The 21,718-nt window shown below is 40.1% G+C and overlaps 2 protein-coding genes across 3 annotated transcripts in view; one reads left to right on the forward strand and one right to left on the reverse strand.

Moving 5' to 3' along the window:
* Positions 1-990: 990 nt before the first annotated feature.
* On the forward strand, positions 991-14,368 carry LOC126236233 (transmembrane protein 186-like). The gene is made up of 2 exons (XM_049945370.1): positions 991-1,482; positions 14,042-14,368. Exons 1-2 carry the CDS (start codon positions 1,011-1,013, stop codon positions 14,344-14,346), a joined length of 777 nt encoding a protein of 258 aa, XP_049801327.1. The 5' UTR covers positions 991-1,010; the 3' UTR covers positions 14,347-14,368.
* The window catches only part of LOC126236234 (28S ribosomal protein S7, mitochondrial), a 71,273-nt gene continuing 63,883 nt past the window's right edge, over positions 14,329-21,718 (reverse strand). For both annotated transcript variants that reach the window (XM_049945372.1, XM_049945371.1), the window contains one exon: positions 14,329-14,515. In XM_049945372.1, coding sequence (XP_049801329.1) covers positions 14,435-14,515 — 81 coding nt within the window. In that variant the 3' untranslated portion in view covers positions 14,329-14,434. The remainder of the gene's footprint in view (positions 14,516-21,718) is intronic.

Here is a 21,718-nt window from a genome sequence, read left to right on the forward strand (position 1 = left end):
ACCGAAAAATGTGTATCTTCTTATATTTCTTCACAGCAAGGTTGCAGTTTCCTTATTTAATTAGGACGTTGTTTTCTTCTGGCAGACCATGAATTGTTTCTGGTTCTCCAGTGGTGATTATGGTATGTAATATATCATTCAGCAATTCGTTATCTGGCATCTGAATCAAAGATACATCCTCCTCTAAATTTGTATTATCACATCTGTTTCCACTTGCGCTAATACCTTCATTATGTGCGCTCTTGTTCTCTGAACGCAGACCACTTTTAGAATATTTTGATGTCTTGGCTTCCATATCACGCATTTGTAAAGTCCCTAATGTGCTACACATTTGACTGACTGATTGTTAAGCAATCTCAACAACTACCAAATTTAGATCTGGTGGAATTACAGTATCGGTTGCTGGCGTTTCACCTCAATTCAGAGAGTAAGGCGCACAAAGTACTTCTGGTACATTTGTGGTGATTAACATGCAATAGTTCTGTGGGTTAAGATAGTTACCGTCAAGGTGCATATGACGTTTTTAGTGGGCGTTTACGATTCTCGTCCAAAGTGATGGTAGTAATGGAAAAATCAAGACCTAGGCTGTTGAAACTTTTAGCAACCGACGCACTATGTTCAGTGATTTATCGCGATGTGATTTCCACTCAGAAATGTTACTTACGATGATTTGCCTTGCAAGGAACGATGTGACACGTCCTGCCATATACGAGATAACGATACCCGTATCATGGCACTGGTACGTGACTCTAAAAAGTCGTCAGATATGCCTGAAGTAAAATGTATGTCAACATATTCATAATAATTGTTTGATTGCAATCGTGTTCACAGAGTTACCAGAATAGTTGTCTGTACTCCGCAAAACAGCACTGAATATTTTCCTTGTATGTTTCATAGGTATCTTGCGCGATATGCTGTCGACATCATAGACCATAGATTGTTAAATATGGTCTATGGTCGATAGTGTCAGCATTTTGATTAAATATTTGAAAGAACATCTTTGACATTTTATGGCAGGGCAAACGCAAAGTGCAAAAAATGTAAACAGTGAAGTGCGCGTTGGTTGGAGGCATGAGAGATTCCGAAATAGTTCGTTGTTACGTACTCGAAGCTGTAATCTAATAAACATGCACAGCATTTCGGACCTTAGTAGGATAGTAGTACGTTACGGGAGAACAAAAGTGCATTTCAGGGAGATGAAGACTATGCTTCTAAATACGAAGTGTAGTTGTGAGAACATCTTTCGATGTGTTGGAAATACTATAAATAACGTCGACGATAGTGCTTCAAGCATAAATACAAAAGGCGCTTCTGACGTGTATACACCGTTTTATAAATTTCAGTATGTTCTTGCTGCAAGAAATCTATCCAGACTGAAGTGGTATCAAACATTTTGTACCGCGCTGAGTATTCCAACAGCGCTGTGTTTGGAAGTAGCTGGTTTGGTGCCAACTGATACTGTGAAAGCGGTTTTTATTTTAGGTTCGTTCCTGTTTATTTTATGCAGATTGAATCTTAACTTCGTTACTTAATAGTATCTAGAACAACTTTGAAAGAAAATTTTTAAAACGGCTCCTATTCATCGGTGAAACATCACTAGTAAGCTGCATGAAGATCCATTATACGCATTAAGATCCTCAGAAGCCGTTTCTTTTAATATATTTTCTTCCCGGAATTACATATAAGATAATCTAGAAATCATAATTTTCAGAATAGTCGGAAGGGTATAGCACTAGCCTAATTCGTTTCTAGTATTCGATACAGTAAGCAGCAATTGTGCTCTCTGCTGATGACTGCTCTTAATCAAGCCATACACAACTTCAGCAACAAAAGGAGCAGTAAATGAGTTATTCAAAAGTATTGTTGGATATTGGATAATCGCCCATCAGCTAACGCTGAAAAAATACGTTTCATTAAATTGAGCGCTAGTATGTGATATTGGAACCCTTCCCCTGTAGTTGTGAAACAGACTTGTCTGAGATATATGTTCGGTAGGAATGAGGTAATTGTTAATTTGCATATCCAACGAATGTCGCATAAAGGTTGTGGTGACAGATTGACATGTAGCGTGGCCTCATGCATATTTGGCCCATATTTAACGCACCTTTCATCATAGAACTAAAACTGAGAGGTGTGTTAAGAAAACAGATAATGGGCAAGTTTCCTAATATTTTGATGTATTTAATGTACATATTTCGTACGTAAACTACAATATTTGCAAGGTGGACACCAACACAACTTTTACCCTGTTCTGTACAAGGTAATATATACACAATGTGATCAAAAGTATCCAGACAACTGGCTAAAAATGACTTAAAAGTTTGTGGTGCCCTCTTTTGGTAATGGTGGAATTCAATATGGTGTTGGCCCACCCTTAGCCTTTATGACAGCTCCCATTCTCGCAGGCATACATTCAATCAGGAAGGTTTCTTGGGGAATGGCAGGCAGACCACTCTTCACGGAGTGCTGCACTGAGGAGAGGGTTCAATGTTGGTCAGTGAGGCCTGGCACGAAGTCGGCGTTCCAAAACATCCCAAAGGTGTTCTTTCAGATTTAGGTCAGGCTCTGTTCAGGCCAGTCCATTACAGGGATGTTACTGTCATGTAACCGCTCTGCCACAGACCGTGCATTATGAACAGGTGCTCGATCATGTTGAAAGAAGCAATCACCATCCCCGAATTGCTCTTCAGCAGTGGAAAGCAAGAGGGTGCTTAAGACATCAATATGGGCCTGTACTGTGATAGTGCCACACAAAACAACAAGGGGTGCAAGCCCCCTCCATGAGAAACACATCCACTCCATAACACCACCGCCTCCGAATTTTACTGTTGGCACTACACATACTGGTAGATGACGTTCACTGGGCATTTGCTATACACACATCCTGCCATTGGATCGCCACTTTGTGTACCATGATTCGTCACTCCATACAACATTTTTCCATTATTCAATCGTCCAATGTTTAGGCTCCTTACAGCAAGTGATGTGTCGTTTGGCATTTACAGAGTGATGTGTGGCTTATGAGCAGCCGCTCAACCATGAAATTCAAGTTTTCTCACCTTCCACCTAACTGTCATAATATGTACAGTGGATCCTGAAGCAGTTTGGAATTCCTGTGTGATGGCCTGTTACACATTATGACCCTCTTCAACCGTCGGTGGTCTGTCAGTCAGCAGATGAGGTTGGCCTGTGTGCTTTTGTGCTGTATGTGTCCCTTCACATTTCCACTTTGCTATCACATCAGAAACAGTGGACCTAGGGATGTTTAGGAGTGTGGATATCTCGCATACAAACGTTTGACACAAGTGACACCCAATCACCTGACCATGTTCAAAGTCTGTGAGTTCTGCAGAGCACCCCATTATGCTCTCTCACGATGCCCAAGGACAGCTGATATGGAGTACCTGGCAGTAGGTGGCAGCACAATGCACTCATAACGTATGTTTTTGGGGGTGTCTGGATACTTTTGATCACATAGTGTATCATTAACAACAATATTGGACAGGATAAAGGGAACTTCACATAGGTGACTATTTAAAACATTAAGCTTACTAACAACAGCCTAACAATATATTTACGCTTTTATGAAGTTAGTTGTGAAGAATCGGCATTATTTGAAAATAACAGTAGAATTCATTAATATGATGCAAATATAAATATAGCAAGAAAAATAGCCTCTGCTGTCCACATCTTGATCTTTGAAGTAAAGTGTAACATAGAAAAGTAAATTTACCACATACCTTGTGAGGGCCAGGATAAGGATATTCATGTTCCTCAGTATGTCATATTCTTTAGCAGCAACTAATTGTTTCAGGCTTAAATTGTAACAGAATCTCTAGCCCAGCCTGAGGCCTACGTTACATTGAAAGGTGACAGTTTAGTTGAGAGTTGGCAAAGGAGTGTCAAAGACGTCTGGTAATCCATAAACTGTTAAGGTAGTAGCAATATACATCTCTATCATAGTGCTTCATGAACCTTATAAAAGTGGATGTACAGCACTGACAACAATTTTGCAGTTACAGAAACATGTGACCATGATAATTCATTCATTATTCTGTGATTACGAAGCTGCTTAGTGAGGCTTGTTGCAATATTATGAAATGGATAGATTGTTATTCACTGTAAAGATGCCATGTTAAGTTGCAGGCGGCACAACTAAAAGATTATTAACAAATTGAGCTTTCAGCCAAAGCCTTTTTCAGAAAAGGAAACACGCACACATTCATACAAGCAAGCACACCTCATGCAAACATTACCGTTTTCTCCGGATGCTCTAAATTACATATTAATCTCTCTCTCTCTCTCTCTCTTTTTTGGATGAACTTGCAGATGGCTTTTTAGAGGAAATGGAGTTTCCCAAATTGTAGTGAAGCTATTGAGGGCAAACACATTACCACTCATTGTCCAGAATACAGTGGAAGCCCTTATTTTAATTACAAAGCTCATCCTGACATTCCTCATTTACCTATTACAGTGTGGGATGATGGGAAAATTTTGAGACAGTGGAATTAAAAAAAAAGGGTCAGCAGTACACTTTTCAAAACAATTTCCGGCTGCAAAACATAAGAATTCATTATTTTCTGTTGGCTGATAACTAGCATCTTTCTGTTACCACAGAACATGACGACTCAGTTCACTGTGTGTATGAAAAACAGTTCAATAAAATGAATAGGCCTATACAGGTATAGACAGAGCTCGTTGCACTGTGGAAAATGCTTTAGCTTTATTGACAACTGATTTTAAGGGAACAGTGGAATTAACAGTTGAAAATGTTAGTCATGTGACTCTGTTATGTGTACTTTCATGGTTTTGTTCAAAAGCAGCTGACATCTAGGAATATGTATGCTCCATATGGGTTACAGCATACCGAGTGTTCTAGTTCAGAAGAGGTAGTTGCAGGCTTAAAGGGAAAGACAAGCTCTGATACAAATCTTGTGCCTTTACCAGGTATTCCCAAAAAAATCAGCAATATGTGTTAAAGAAGTATGAGAGGAATGTTTGGAATATATTGACAGAAAGACGATCAGAGCCCTGACTGAACAAATATAAGTAAAACTGATCTCATAAAAATGTAAATATGTCACTAAAAGTAATAAAAGGATGCTTCATGTCCTCATAGAGTAATGAAAATAAACGACATAACACCTTACAGCTATGAGTCATGTTCATGCAAAGCAGAGGGGTTTATTAACTATACCAGTGTACAATGTTTTAAGAATAAGTTTAAAGAGGTAGTACGAGATGAGGTATATATGGAAAGATATGCTAATGTGAATGTCAATATATTTTGTATTGTCAGTATTTGAACGCAGCTTTCCTAAAAAAAATTATTCAGAAAGTTCATTAAAAAAAGTCAGCAATAGATAACTAAAAGTGTCTAAATATTATGTCTGAGGAAAAGAGAGATTTATGTAAAGGCTGGAACAAGCCAAGAGCTGACACCACTTGAATTCTACAAGAAAACTAGTATTTTAAGGAAAATTATTTAAGTGTTCAGAAATATGCACTTAAAGTAGAAATTAATAATGCTGACAATAAGATTAAAACTACATGGTCCAGTTACATTAATGAGGCCACCACTGATGTTTAATGTAAGTGTGCAATAACCACTCGCATATGGCAGTTAGCAGCATGAATGTGGAGGGTATATAAAGTGTGTTGGGGAGGTGCAGAAGATTGCGCGCTCATCATAATGTGGAGCTGGAGTGATGTATCTGATGTCCGAAAGGGCGTGATTATTGGCTCGCTGGTTAAAGGTGGAATAATTTCCCAAAAGCCTAAGTTTTTTCATGTGTTGCCTTGGTTAAAATATACTGTTCCTGGCAAACCAAACCTGGCGCCGAGACCACTTTGATGCACCATGGGCCATAGATGATGGGTGAATGATGGCTGCAGAGATGTGAATAGGCGAATAGATGTGTAACTGTTGAGCAGTTGACTGTACTTGAGAATAGCCTCACATTTAAGAAGAAAAAAATTACTAATTGGATTCCACAAGAGTTGACCAACTTTGAGTGCTGTTTATACATCCTTTCACAGCCTTAACAATAAAATATCATCAGTTGCAATTTTTTGTGGTTTTTCCAAGGCATTTGATTGCGAAGATGTAAAAAGCTGTGTTTAACAGCTCTAACAATGTTGGAAAAAGGGAGACTTTTTAGTGACTAGGGAGAAATCACAAAGGGTTCAATTTTGGGTTACTGTTATGTATGTGAAAGACCTTCCACTTCCATTTATCAAACAGAATTAGTACTTTTTGCATATGATACTGGTGTTATAATAAATCTATTTAGAAACAGAACAACAGGGGATAAGGTTAATGACATTTTTCAAAGAATTGATAGTTTTTCTGAAAATGGAAACACCAAATTTTGAGAAAACAGACTATATTCAATTCTGCACAATAAAATCATGGTACCAATTAATGTAGTACATAAACAGGAGTCAGTAAATGGGATAGAATGTTCCAAATTATTGCTTGTATGTACTGATGAAGACCCGTATTACTGAGCTGCTCAAACAGTTAAGGTAATCTACTTTTGTTGTTCATATAATTGCTGGTCTTGCAAACACGTGAACCTAGTAACATTTTTTTTTTTTTTCGTATTCTACTATGTAATTTCTTATGGAATAATTTTCAGGGGGGTAGCTCGTCAGTGAGGAAGGAAGTTCTGACCACTCAGAAATAAGCAGTAAGAATATTATGTGGTGGTTACCCACTGTCATCTTGTCGGTGCTTCAAGGAGTTGTGCATTTTAACTGTACCTTCACTTATATATATACATATTTTTTTTCACCAATCACAATTTCAGAAGAATAGTGATATCCATATCTACAACACTAGAGAAAAAAATAACCTTTACCACGCATTATTAAAGCTGTCAGTGGCTCTGAAAGTTCACTATGCAGAAACAATTTTTTTTTGTAATTTGCCTAATAAAATAAAATGTCTGTCAGGTAGCAAAGCAAGTTTTAAAGCTAATCTGAAATTATTTCTTCTGGACAACTTCTACGAGGTGTGTGAGAAAAGTAAACATACTGGCAACATGGAGAGAGATCTGGCAATGCTGTGTTGTTCTACTTGTGTAGACTGGTGTGTTTGTTCCTTCCAGGTCCTCGGGCTGAGTTTCAGGTTCATATAGACATCCTGTGGTTTCTGAAAGTGCCATCAGTGAAGTTGTGTGTTTAGAAAATGGAACAGTGGAATTTAGAGCAACGTTGTGCCACCAAGTTTTGTGTTAAACTGCAAGTGTGACCTATGTAAAGTTGAAGCAGGCCTATGAAGAACATTTCTTATTGATAGCACAAGTGTTTCACTGGCAAGGCCAAGAATGTGTTGAATATGAACCTTACTCAGGGAGACATTGAATCAAGTGAGACCGGACATTGCAGACAAATGGATGCTGCATCCTGACAGTGCCTCATATCACATAGCCGTTTCTATCATGGAATTTTTGACCTCAAAACGCAATCCTATTGCTCCACAGTCCCCCTATTCACCTGATCTGAGTCTTAGTGACCCTTTTTTTGTGTGTGACCAACCTACCAATTGAGACCTTTAGGCACTGCTACCAAGACTGGGAATGACGACTCCACTGGTGTATTGCTGCCAGAGAGAACTATTTTGAAGGGAGCAATATTGTTGTTAGGGAAAAAAAACTTTGGTGGATAAAAAATAAGTCTCATTACTTCTCTCATTCACCTTGTACACCATAGCCAAATTTTTATTTAAAAACTAGCAACTTGAGGAAGAAAAAATAAGCCTATTAATGTTAAACCTAAACCTGTACACACATCCTATAAAGTGACTAGTTCCACATCGTTTTAATAAAAGAAAATCATTCAGATGATGTATGGAACATGTAACTAACTCATGGGTCATTTCTTCCATACTTGTTTTTGGCACAGTGTCTATCATTGGTGGCAGCTTGTTGTCTTTCAAAAGTGGCAATGCAAAAAAGGTGAACCACTTGGATTTGTATATTATTTCTACTCTGCTTCCACATTTCCTACTCAGGGATTTATCATATTCTGGAAGTATAAATGGAGACTTCTTAACTTTAATTGGAGCTAAGGCAAGCTCATACTTAGTGCTCAATTTCTTTAAGACATCAAATCTCCAATTTTTGTTCAAATAAGGCTTTCTTTTTGTCTGCAATCTTCTATAAATTTCAATATACAACAGCACACGTGTGAGCACCAGCTGATCCATAGTGCCTATTGTCAGCCTTCTGGAATTCAATGTCTGATCTGCTACGTACAGGATAAATAATAATTCAACTAAATGTTGAGGGATTAAAATTACCAACAACTTAAATTGGAGCCATCACTCAGAAAATTACGAGAAAAAGGCAAGTCAAAGAGTGTTTATTGGCAGAACATTGCACTGAACTGTGCAACAGATCTACTAAAGAGACTGCCTCTACTATGCTTGTCCTTGCTCTGCTAGAGTATTGTGTAGTATTGGGATCCTTACCAGGAAGTATTGACAGAAGACATCAACAAAGTTCAGAGAAGGGCCTTTTTTGTATTATCACAAAATAGGGGAGAGAGAGTCTTGGATATGGTACACAATCTTACGTGTTAACAGTTAAAAAACAAAGGTATTTTTCATTGTGGTGAGACCTTTTCACAAAATTTTGATCACCATTTTCTTGTGCTGGATGTAAAAATATTTTGGTGAGTCACATCTACATATGGACAACTGACTGTTGTAATGTTGTTTTCGTTGTTGTGGTCTTCAGTCCTGAGACTGGTTTGATGCAGCTCTCCATGCTACTCTATCCTGTGCAAGCTCCTTCATCTCCCAGTACCTACTGCAGCCTACATCCTTCTGAATCTGCTTAGTGTATTCATCTCTTGGTCTCCCTCTACGATTTTTACCCTCCACGCTGCCCTCCAATGCTAAATTTGTGATCCCTTGATGCCTCAAAACATGTCCTACCAACCGATCCCTTCTTCTAGTCAAGTTGTGCCACAAACTTCTCTTCTCCCCAATTCTATTCAATACCTCCTCATTAGTTACGTGATCTACCCACCTTATCTTCAGCATTCTTCTGTAGCACCACATTTCGAAAGCTTCTATTCTCTTCTCGTCCAAACTATTTATCGTCCATGTTTCACTTCCATACATGGCTACACCCCATACAAATACCTTCAGAAACGACTTCCTGACACTTAAATCTGTACTCGATGTTAACAAATTTCTCTTCTTCAGAAACGCTTTCTTTGCCATTGCCAGTATACAGTTTACATCCTCTCTACTTTGACCATCATCAGTTATTTTGCTCCCCAAATAGCAAAACTCCTTTACTACTTTAAGTGTCTCATTTCCTAATCTAATTCCCTCAGCATCACCATTCCATTATCCTCGTTTTGCTTTTGTTGATGTTCATCTTATATCCTCCTTTCAAGACACTGTCCATTCCATTCAACTGCTTTTCCAAGTCCTTTGCTGTCTCTGACAGAATTATAATGTCATCGGCGAACCTCCAAGTTTTTACTTCTTCTCCATGAATTTTAATACCTACTCCGAATTTTTCTTTTGTTTCCTTTACTGCTTGCTCAATATACAGATTGAATAATATCGGGGAGAGGCTACAACCCTGTCTCACTCCCTTCCCAACCACTGCTTCCCTTTCATGTCCCTCGACTCTTATAACTGCCATCTGGTTTCTGTACAAATTGTAAATAGCCTTTCGCACCCTGTATTTTACCCCTGCCACCTTTAAAATTTGAAAGAGAGTATTCCAGTTAACGTTGTCAAAAGCTTTCTCTAAGTCTACAAATGCTAGAAACGTAGGTTTGCCTTTCCTTAATCTTTCTTCTAAGATAAGTCGTAGGGTCAGTATTGCCTCACGTGTTCCAACATTTCTACGGAATCCAAAATGATTATCCCCGAGGTCGGCTTCTACAAGTTTTTCCATTCGTCTGTAAAGAATTCGCGTTAGTATTTTGCAGCTGTGACTTAATTTTCACACCTGTCAACACCTGCTTTCTTTGGGATTGGAATTATTATATTCTTCTTGAAGTCTGAGGGTATTTTGCTGTCTCATACATTTTGCTCACCAGATGGTAGAGTTTTGTCAGGACTGGCTCTCCGAAGGCCGTCAATAGTTCTGATGGAATGTTGTCTACTCCCGGGGCCTTGTTTCGACTCAGGTCTTTCAGTGCTCTGTCAAACTCTACACGCAGTATCATATCTCCCATTTCATCTTCATCTACATCCTCTTCCATTTCCATAATATTGTCCTCAAGTACATCGCCCTTGTATAGACCCACTATATACTCCTTCCACCTTTCTGCTTTCCCTTCTTTGCTTGGAACTGGGTTTCCATCTGAGCTCTTGGTATTCATACAAGTGGCTCTCTTTCCTCCAAAGGTATCTTTAATTTTCCTGTAGGCAGTATCTATCGTACCCCTAGTGAGATAAGCCTCTACATCCTTACATTTGTCCTCTAGCCATGCCTGCTTAGCCATTTTGCTCTTCCTAGATAAGCCTCTACATCCTTACATTTGTCCTCTAGCCATGCCTGCTTAGCCATTTTGCACTTCCTGTCGATCTCATTTTTGAGATGTTTGTATTCCTTTTTGCCTCCTTCATTTACTGCATTTTTATATTTTCTCCTTTCATCAATTAAATTCAATATTTCTTCTGTTACCCAATGATTTCTACTAGCCCTCGTCTTTTTACCTACTAGATCCTCTGCTGCCTTCACTACTTCATCCCTCAGAGCTACCCATTCTTCTACTGTATTTCTTTGCCCCATTCCTGTCAATTGTTCCCTTATGCTCTCCCTTAAACTCTGTACAGCCTCTGGTTTAGTCAGTTTATCCATGTCCCATCTCCTTGAATTCCTACCTTTTTGCAGTTTCTTCAGTTTTAATCTACAGTTCATAACCAATAGATTGTGGTCAGAGTCCACATCTGCCCCTGGAAATGTCTTACAGTTTAAAACCTGGTTCCTAAATCTCTGTCTTACCATTATATAATCTATCTGATACCTTTTAGTATCTCCAGGATTCTTCCATGTATACAACCTTCTTTTATGATTCTTGAACCAAGTGTTAGCTATGATTAAGTTATGCTCTGTGCAAAATTCTACCAGACGGCTTCCTCTTTCATTTCTTACCCCCAATCCATATTCACCTACTACGTTTCCTTCTCTCCCTTTTCCTACGCTCGAATTCCAGTCACCCATGACTATTAAATTTTCGTCTCCCTTCACTACCTGAATAATTTCTTTTATCTCATCATACATTTCTTCAATTTCTTTGTCATCTGCAGAGCTAGTTGGCATATAAACTTGTACTACTGTAGTAGGCATGGGTTTCATGTCAATCTTGGCCACAATAATACGTTCACTATGCTGTTTGTAGTAGCTTACCTGCACTCCTATTTTTTTATTCATTATTAAACCTACTCCTGCATTACCCCTATTTGATTTTGTATTTATAACCCTGTATTCACCTGACCAGAAGTCTTGTTCCTCCTGCCACCAAACTTCACTAATTCCCACTATATCTAACTTTAACCTATCCATTTCCCTTTTTAAATTTTCTAACCTACCTGCCCGATTAAGGGATCTGACATTCCACACTCCGATCCGTAGAACGCCAGTTTTCTTTCTCCTGATAACAAATTCCTCTTGAGTAGTCCCCGCCCGGAGATCCGAATGGGGGACTATTTTACCTCCGGAATATTTTACCCAAGAGGATGCCATCATCATTTAACCATACAGTAAAGCTGCATGCCCTCGAGAAAAATTACGGCTGTAGTTTCCCCTTGCTTTCAGCCGTTCACATTACCAGCACAGCAAGGCCGTTTTGGTTAGTGTTACAAGGCCAGATCAGTCAATCATCCAGACTGTTGCCCCTGCAACTACTGAAAAGGCTGCTGCCCCTCTTCAGGAACCATACGTTTGTCTGGCCTCTCAACAGATACCCCTCCGTTGTGGTTGCACCTACGGTACAGCTATCTGTATCTTTGAGGCATGCAAGGCCCCCCCCCCCCCCCCACCAATGGCAAGGTCCATGGTTCATGGGGGGGACTGTTGTAATAAAATGTGAGAAATCAGAGCTCACATGGAAAGGTTTCAGTGTTCATTCCCCCCCCCCCCCTCCCTCCCTCTCCAGGGAGTGGAGTTAGTCTGAAAGTGGTTCTGTGAACCCTTTGTCAAGCAGTTGGATGTGAATTGCAAAGTAGTGATACAGTTGCAGAAACAGCGCAAGAGATTCCCACCAAATATGAGCAGCAGTGCACTTTGACATACACTCTCCATTTTCAGCACAGTTCACTCGTGTACAAGAGTTTTTTAATTTTTTGTTTAACAAAAGTGGAACACAAGTGTATAATTTTTCGACATAGTCTCCTCGTCATTCAACTCACTTGCTCCAGTGTGTAGGAAGTACATGGATTCACTAGGGAGGGCAGTTTTGGTCATGTGCTTATCCACTCGTACACTACCTGCTGCACCTCTTCATCGGAATGAAATTTATTTCCTCCTGTTGCCCCTTTGAGTGTTCCAAACGTATGATATTCACTTGGTGTAAGGTCTAGTGAGAGTATCAAGGTGCAGGTCATTGATGGTTGCAAGTGTTGCACAGGCAGTACGAGAGCAAGCATTGCCATGTTGCAAAATGACACCTGTAATCAGAGGCTCATGTTGCTTTGATCTTATTGTGTACTGAAACTTACTAGAATATGATGTACTGGTGACTGTGTTTCCCCTACTTGTGTAGCATTCAAAGACAACACCTCATTTATCCCAAAAGAGAGTCAGCAAAACCTTCGTTACAGATGGCTGCGTCTGGAAGTTCTTGGCTTTTGTTGATAAGCAACGGGGCCATTCCTTACTTGCTCTGTTTCTGGTTTGTGCTAGTGTACCCACGTTTCATCTCCTGGAACGATTCTCATGTAGAAGCCATCACCTTCTCCTTGAAAGCTCCGCAGAAGTTCTTCACGACATCAGTGCATTGGTCTTTCAGTTCTGGAGCGAGCTGTTGATGACACCCACCTTGCAGACACTTATGTGAAACCTGGGCACTTCGTGAATGATGCGAGGTGCTGTGCTGTGCCTTGACGAATATTCAGATTTGTGGCTATTTAATCCATCACTCAGCAGTTTTCCATCACCATGGCATCAACTGCTGCAGTAGACTGGTGTCATAGCACGGAATGCCTGATGTGGTCACTGAGCATCTATCACAGAAGTCAGGCCATTTCTGAACTTTCAACATCACTCACACACCTGCTGCAGTGATAGAGACGCATCATCATACTTGGCCTTCATTCACCAACAGATTTGAATAGGTTTTGTGCCTTCATTGCTTCAGAAACATATGACAGAATGCTGTTCTTCCTTGGAGGATGTCACAAGCAGGGCGGCCATTCTGAACTGGTATTGCGGCTGCTTTTTGCTTGTCTGTACTATGCTGCCCCCTGTAGGGCATTCCTTACGTCATTGGTAACAGTACAGCTGATAGAACAATGGCACAAAATGTCAATTTTTAATTACAGTTTCAAGGTTATACTTGACTACCCATTTATTTCCACTTGTGCTGTTAGGAGTGTGGAGCAAGAGAGCAAAGTTGAAGGGGAAATGCAGTGTGTTGCACCTTTATAATGATTAATAAACATTTTGGAAGTTAAGTGTGATGACAGTATAAGAACAATGCAATGTAAATATGAATATTTGTCATTGGTAAAACCTAGAAGTGGATTATACAAATAGCTGGAATTGCTAAAGGAACTAATTAACATTCCAAATATGTGAGAAACGTGCTATTGTGAAAACAGTGTGTAGGAAGATATGCAAAAGTCAAAAGCATCATCCACCTATTTTATATTAAAACATTCGTGAGGCAAAACACCCCAAATATTGTGATTTCTCATTCCCTTCAGAGTCTGTTTTACATTAATGGTGATTTTTGCAGTAACTTCTAAGCAATTTTACTTTTATCAAATTGTGCTCAGCAATTTCATTTCAATAAATAATTCTTTCTCTTCTCATAAACTAGTTTATTTTTACTGTTTTTGCAGGTGCAATGGGGACACTTGCTCTACACACAATTGGTGTACTTGGCAATAATGTAGTAGGAGCATTGTACCTCAATTCATCTGAGAGCCTTGTAAAGATTTCTTATCTGGATTTCTATGGTCGCCGTATTGATACCATCTGTGGTAAAGGAGATATAATGTTGTTGTCTGAGTTAGCAGATGAACCAAATGACGTGTATATTTACCTCAGGCGTTACTCCACTTCACAGAAACTTAAGCTGAGTCTAAGATTTGGAAAATTTTTACACATGGATAAGTTTGTATCAGTCTTTGGTCAAATAAAGTAATGTTTTATTAGCTACAGATGTATTTACAGACTTATAATGTCAATGTAAATCAATTACCAAAAAGTACAAAAGTATTTTTTTTCCCCTTCTATCCCCATCGGTAATGTGCGTATGCTCTGTTAGCTTCACAGAGTTTATGTAGTTCTTGCTTCCTTCTAACAACTTTTCCCTGTAACAAAAAACACAGACTGTAATGAATCTGAATGACACTTTTGTTCCCTCCATGAAGGAATGTACAGGAAAATTTCACCAGATCACTCATGACACTAAAACATTTTTATCATGGGTACAAGAAATATCATCGCCACAATGAAATCTTTGGACTTGGAACTTTAATTGAAGCAAATGCAATGTGCTCACTCCTTGATTAGCTAATGGTGATCACAATGTAATCCAAAATAATATGTTTCTGCATTTCCCACAATTCAGTTGCACAGTATCCAGTTTCTTTCTTCCTGAATGGATTCTGTGTAGTAAGAAAGCTCAGTAATGAAATGTATCAGCAGCTGATATTATTCTCATCGGACTTTAATACATAATTGTTATTTCTAACGCTCAGTAAAAAGAAGTGTCAATAATGTACAGCAACTCAAAAGGATGCTTGGAAAGCCTGTATATCGTGGTTTAACAATGTGCTACTATACAGACTGTCATTTTTGCATTTGCCATAAACCACATAGCACTTAAGATATTTAGGCAGCATGTTATAGCAACAATACACAGAATAAGCTAGACAGAAATATAAAATATGCATTTGAATATGAAAATAGTGGTAACATCACCTTTCTAGGCTTGAACATAGTAAAGAAAACAATATACACACCTTCAAATGGTCAAACAACAGACACCTCCTTTTGCTACCCTCCAACACACAAATATGCTTCACACAGAGCACTAGTTGAAAGAGCCAGTAACATATCACTGAATAACTATACAAATATAATAGAGGGAAACATTCCACATGGGGAAAATATATCTAAAAACAAAGATGATGTGACTTACCAAATGAAAGTGCTGGCAGGTCGATACACACACACAAACAAACACACAAAATTGAAGCTTTCGCAACCAACGGTTGCTTCGTCAGGAAAGAGGGAAGGAGAGGGGAAGATGAAAGGATGTGGGTTTTAAGGGAGAGGGTAAGGAGTCATTCCAATCCCGGGAGCGGAAAGACTTACCTTAGGGGGAAGAAGGACAGGTATACACTCGCGCACACACACACATATCCATCCGCACAGACACAAGCATACATTTGTAAAGGCAAAGAGTTTGGGCAGAGATGTCAGTTGAGGCGGAAGTACAGAGGCAAAGATGTTGTTGAAAGACAGGTGAGGTATGAGCGGTGGCAAATTGAAATTAGCGGAGATTGAGGCCTGGCGTATAACGAGAAGAGAGGATATACTGAAGGGCAAGTTCCCATCTCCGGAGTTCTGACAGGTTGGTGTTAGTGGGAAGTATCCAGATAACCCGGACGGTGTAACACTGTGCCAAGATGTGCTGGCCGTGCACCAAGGCATGTTTAGCCACAGGGTGATCCTCATTACCAACAAACACTGTCTGCCTGTGTCCATTCGTGCGAATGGACAGTCTGTTGCTGGTCATTCCCACATAGAAAGCTTCACAGTGTAGGCAGGTCAGTTGGCAAACCACGTGGGTGCTTTCACACGTGGCTCTGCCTTTGATCGTGTACACCTTCCGGGTTACAGGACTGGAGTAGGTGGTGGTGGGAGGGTGCATGGGACACGTTTTACACCGGGGGCGGTTACAAGGGTAGGAGCCAGAGGGTAGGGAAGGTGGTTTGGGGATTTCATAGGGATGAACTAAGAGGGTACGAAGGTTAGGTGGACGGCGGAAAGACACTCTTGGTGGAGTGGGGAGGATTTCATGAAGGATGGATCTCATTTCAGGGCAGGATTTGAGGAAGTCGTATCCCTTCTGGAGAGCCACATTCAGAGTCTGATCCAGTCTCGGAAAGTATCCTGTTACAAATGGGGCACTTTTGGGGTTCTTCTGTGGGAGGTTCTGGGTTTGAGGAGATGAGGAAGTGGCTCTGGTTATTTGCTTCTGTACCAGGTCGGGAGGGTAATTGCGGGATGCGAAAGCTGTTTTCAGGTTGTTGGTGTAATGGTTCAGGGATTCCGGACTGGAGCAGATTCGTTTGCCACAAAGACCTAGGCTGTAGGGAAGGGACTGTTTGATGTGGAATGGGTGGCAGCTGTCATAATGGACGTACTGTTGCGTGTTGGTGGGTTTGATGTGGACAGACGTGTGAAGCTGGCCATTGGACAGGTGGAAATGACCATGCGAATGGACACAGGCAGACAGTGTTTGTTGGTAATGAGGATCACCCTGTGGCTAAACATGCCTTGGTGCACGGCCAGCACATCTTGGCACAGTGTTACACCGTCTGGGTTATCTGGATACTTCCCACTAACACCAACCTGTCAGAACTCCGGAGATGGGAACTTGCCCTTCAGTATATCCTCTCTTCTCGTTATCCGCCAGGCCTCAATCTCCGCTAATTTCAATTTGCCGCCGCTCATACCTCACCTGTCTTTCAACATCTTTGCCTCTGTACTTCCGCCTCGACTGACATCTCTGCCCAAACTATTTGCCTTTACAAATGTCTGCTTGTGTCTGTGCGGATGGATATGTGTGTGTGTGTGCGAGTGTATACATGTCCTTTTTTCCCCCTAAGGTAAGTCTTTCCGCTCCCAGGATTGGAATGACTCCTACCCTCTCCCTTAAAACCCACATCCTTTCGTCTTTCCCTCTCCTTCCCTCTTTCCTGATGAAGCAACCGTTGGTTGCGAAAGCTTGAATTTTGTGTGTATGTTTGTGTGTGTATCGACCTGCCAGCACTTTCGTTTGGTAAGTCACATCATCTTTGTTTTTAAATAAATATACAAAGCGTGAAAAACTCAGTATAATTAAACAAATAGTTTCATTAAATGGCTATGACACACTTATTGACAACCTCATACAGAAAAGAAAAAAAATAAATAAACTGCTACAACAAAAATAGAAAGAAAGAAAAAATCCCACTCTCCTGTCAGATAGCATATATTTTCAGATTGTACCCAATTCCCATACACCACAGCATCAAGCCACGGATTGCTGCTCACCCTGTCCATCAGATCATTTATGTATATAGAGAATAAGAATAGTCCTATCACACTTCCATGGGGCATCCCTGGCAATAATCTTGTCCTGATGGCCTATTTGAGCCTCAGAAACATTTTACAATACTGCTTCACATTAACTGTTGCAAACCATGGTAGCCAGATGATCAACAGAGGACCTGCTTCATTGAAAAAGAAATTGAGCGTTACTTTTCCGGCCTTAGGGATGGAGTGGCCTTGTTTTAGATGATCAGATCCAGGTTGTTGCCACTCCATGCTCATGTATTTGGAAGGAGGGTCGAAGTGGTGACACATTTCATCATGTCACAATCTGAGCAATGAAATCCATTACTTCCTTTGTGTATCTCAACATATGGGTCAAGCAAACACCCATTCTCACTGCTTTCTGATTCACTGAAAGCCATAATGAAGCTTCTCGTGTTTACGGAATGCACAGTTCCTTTGATGACACCACTAGAATACAGTGCACCATCCAAGACACTTATCTTCATACACCTCTTTCATCCTTTGATAAATTTGTGAAACATGCTTCCCTTCTGTGCAAATACATTGGCTGACCACTCTTTGTGCTGATCGGGAAGAATCAATGATGCAACAAACTGTAGAAACAACTCTTCAAAAATAAGGGAATTGCTGTGAAGCCATTAACTATGCTTGTGCAACAGGAATACCACCACACCATCTCTTGGCAAACACATCAGGATTACACACAATACCTCTACAGCGAAGATTTCCTTTTCAATTGGGGATACCTTTTATATCTTTCTTCCTTAAATTAAGTCATAAGTCGACTTCTTTTGGCCAGGAATGCCTTCTTTGCCCTTGGGTCTGCTTGTTTTGTTTGTTGTCTGTTATTTTGCTTCCATGGTAGCAGAATTTCTTAACTTGTAGTTCTTAACTTTGTAATTACCTTCCACTCCAAGATGTTAAAAAGAGATTTGCATGTAAGGCAAAAACTCAAGAACAATTCTTCACTTGGAAACTTCTATTAAAGTACTGCAAATTACAGAGGCAAAATCTATTATATACATTAGTAGAAATTACAGAGAGGAACAACATGATTATCTTAACACATACTTTCAGAATAAATTAAACAGAAGTTGGAACTGATTAAGGTTAAATGGAACCCTTTAGTTCCAGTGACTTCTCCTCTTCTACCTCTCCCAACCAACCCACTTTTCCTACCTGAGGAAGGAAATACAAATGTTAACTTGGTTCAAGGAAAGAATCTGAAACAGATAGATAGTAGTAAAAACAAAAACACTCCAAAACTGGCATCAAAGCAGGTGCATAGAGTTACCTGAGGAATAAAAAGTGAAGGTGTAGTGCACAGCATGAAGGGAGAAAGGAAATGAGTTGAAATGGAGGAAAATAATACAAAGGAAATTTGTGATGATATTTACATAATGCTCATCAATGAATACACTCCTGAAAAATGGAAGCAATGTTTCAATTATTCTACTTCAAATGAAAGGGACTTACAATGTGTAAAAACTATAGACTTATCTGACTTCTCCCTGTAATATACACAAGATCTTCGCAAGAACATGGGATTTTAATAAACAAGAAAGCCAGCTAGCTACCTAGTTTTAGAGGTGGATAAAGCACAATGGTCCGTATAAGATCACGTATGAAATTACAGTCAGAGCAATAAATAGGAACCACCATTTCACTTGGGCTTAAACTATTCTCGGGAGGTGGTTGGATGATTAAAGGCTGAGATATAAGAAGAAGAAATATGAAGTTTCCAGATCCTTAAAGTAAGGAAATGAATACACATTAATAGAACATGTAAAACTGTCCTTCATTTTGCTGGCAACACTGTTTACCTTTATTCAGATAAACTTCAACAACTAATGAAAGAAGTTTGCAAGTAAGCTGAAAGTCAATTATAATAAGAATTTGAAATTACCATACAAAAAATATATATAAATTAAGAGCAAATTCATAGAACCAGTTGACAATTTTTTTTTGTATTCAGGACAGCAAAAGAAATAAGCAGAAAAGTAAAAAAAAAGACTGGAGTGTAGAATTTTCCCCTTTCAATTCTAAGCTTCCCACTATCCCGATGAAATTTAACAGAAGCTGTAGCACCGTCATATGGATTCTGCAGCATAGTAACATTGGCTGAATCAATATATTGTTTCTCAAGAGCTGTTAGTACTGCTTATCTTGAAACTGACAAGGAGAGGCCCCCAGGAGAGGGATCAACTGTTTGAAATCATCTATATGGTGATGTAGGTTTAGATCACAGCTATCACCTTGTTTGCGAGTTACAGGAGGGAGGGGGGGATTCAGAATTCTGCATGAGGTTCAATAGCATTAAAAAAAGTAGCATAATATTGACTATAGCTTGTGTCATGTAAGATGGTGCTTCCACGCATCGAGGCGGAGCAGTGGAGGGATGAGAACTATGCATGTGTGACAGCAGAGAGCGGCAAAGTCCACATTGCCAAACAGTGTTGCTGCAGACAAAAGTCAGGCTCATTTCCCTACGGCACATCATATTATATGTTCAAATCTATGTGGGGAATAGTAAATATTAAAACCAATTTCGATCAGTCGTCATGAGAGAAATATTAATTTACATCTGGATGATGTTGCGTCCACTGCTCCACAGATTTACTCTGTGTGAGGTCGGGAGGCAAGAACAGCTGACACAGCTTTGTGAAGACACGAAGGACAATTTTTCTCAAAATGATAAGTGTTTAATAACAAGATTTTTGAAATCGCTTGCAATAATTATCATTTACTGTGATCTGAACTGTATTATAAGTAAAAATTTAATACTTTACAAAATCAACTTCGAGCACACATGAAATCATTGGATTTGATTGACAACTGCTTCTGCTCGATAGAATTTTGAAAAATATGTATAAGGTGTGTGTGTGTGTGTGTGTGTGTGTGTGTGTGTGTGTGTCATTTTTCGCTGTTAATGGGCATTATGAGTGTAAACTAATTCATTCGACATTACAGTGAGAGACCGCATTTACGAGGGCAGTTCAATAAGTAATGCAACACATTTTTTTTCTCGGCCAATTTTGGTTGAAAAAACCGGAAATTTCTTGTGGAATATTTTCAAACATTCCCGCTTCGTCTCGTATAGTTTCATTGACTTCCGACAGGTGGCAGCGCTGTACGGAGCTGTTAAAATGGCGTCTGTAACAGATGTGCGTTGCAAACAACGGGCAGTGATCGAGTTTCTTTTGGCGGAAAACCAGGGCATCTCAGATATTCATAGGCGCTTGCAGAATGTCTACGGTGATCTGGCAGTGGACAAAAGCACGGTGAGTCGTTGGGCAAAGCGTGTGTCATCATCGCCGCAAGGTCAAGCAAGACTGTCTGATCTCCCGCGTGCGGGCCGGCCGTGCACAGCTGACTCCTGCAATGGCGGAGCGTGCGAACACACTCGTTCGAGATGATCGACGGATCACCATCAAACAACTCAGTGCTCAACTTGACATCTCTGTTGGTAGTGCTGTCACAATTGTTCACCAGTTGGAATATTCAAAGGTTTGTTCCCGCTGGGTCCCTCGTTGTCTAACCGAACACCATAAAGAACAAAGGAGAACCATCTGTGCGGAATTGCTTGCTCGTCATGTGGCTGAGGGTGACAATTTCTTGTCAAAGATTGTTACAGGCGATGAAACATGGGTTCATCACTTCGAACCTGAAACAAAACGGCAATCAATGGAGTGGCGCCACACCCACTCCCCTACCAAGAAAAAGTTTAAAGCCATACCCTCAGCCGGTAAAGTCATGGTTACAGTCTTCTGGGACGCTGAAGGGGTTATTCTGTTCGATGTCCTTCCCCATGGTCAAACGATCAACTCTGAAGTGTATTGTGCTACTCTTCAGAAATTGAAGAAACGACTTCAGCGTGTTCATAGGCACAAAAATCAGAACGAACTTCTCCTTCTTCATGACAACGCAAGACCTCACACAAGTCTTCACACCCGAGAGGAGCTCACAAAACTTCAGTGGACTGTTCTTCCTCATGCACCCTACAGCCCCGGTCTCGCACCGTTGGATTTCCATATGTTTGGCCCAATGAAGGACGCAATCCGTGGGACGCACTACGCGGATGATGAAGAAGTTATTGATGCAGTACGACGTTGGCTCCGACATCGACCAGTGGAATGGTACCGTGCAGGCATACAGGCCCTCATTTCAAGGTGGCGTAAGGCCGTAGCATTGAATGGAGATTACGTTGAAAAATAGTGTTGTGT

This window comes from Schistocerca nitens, chromosome 2 (assembly GCF_023898315.1).
Source record: "Schistocerca nitens isolate TAMUIC-IGC-003100 chromosome 2, iqSchNite1.1, whole genome shotgun sequence".
NCBI classification, from domain to species: domain Eukaryota; kingdom Metazoa; phylum Arthropoda; class Insecta; order Orthoptera; family Acrididae; genus Schistocerca; species Schistocerca nitens.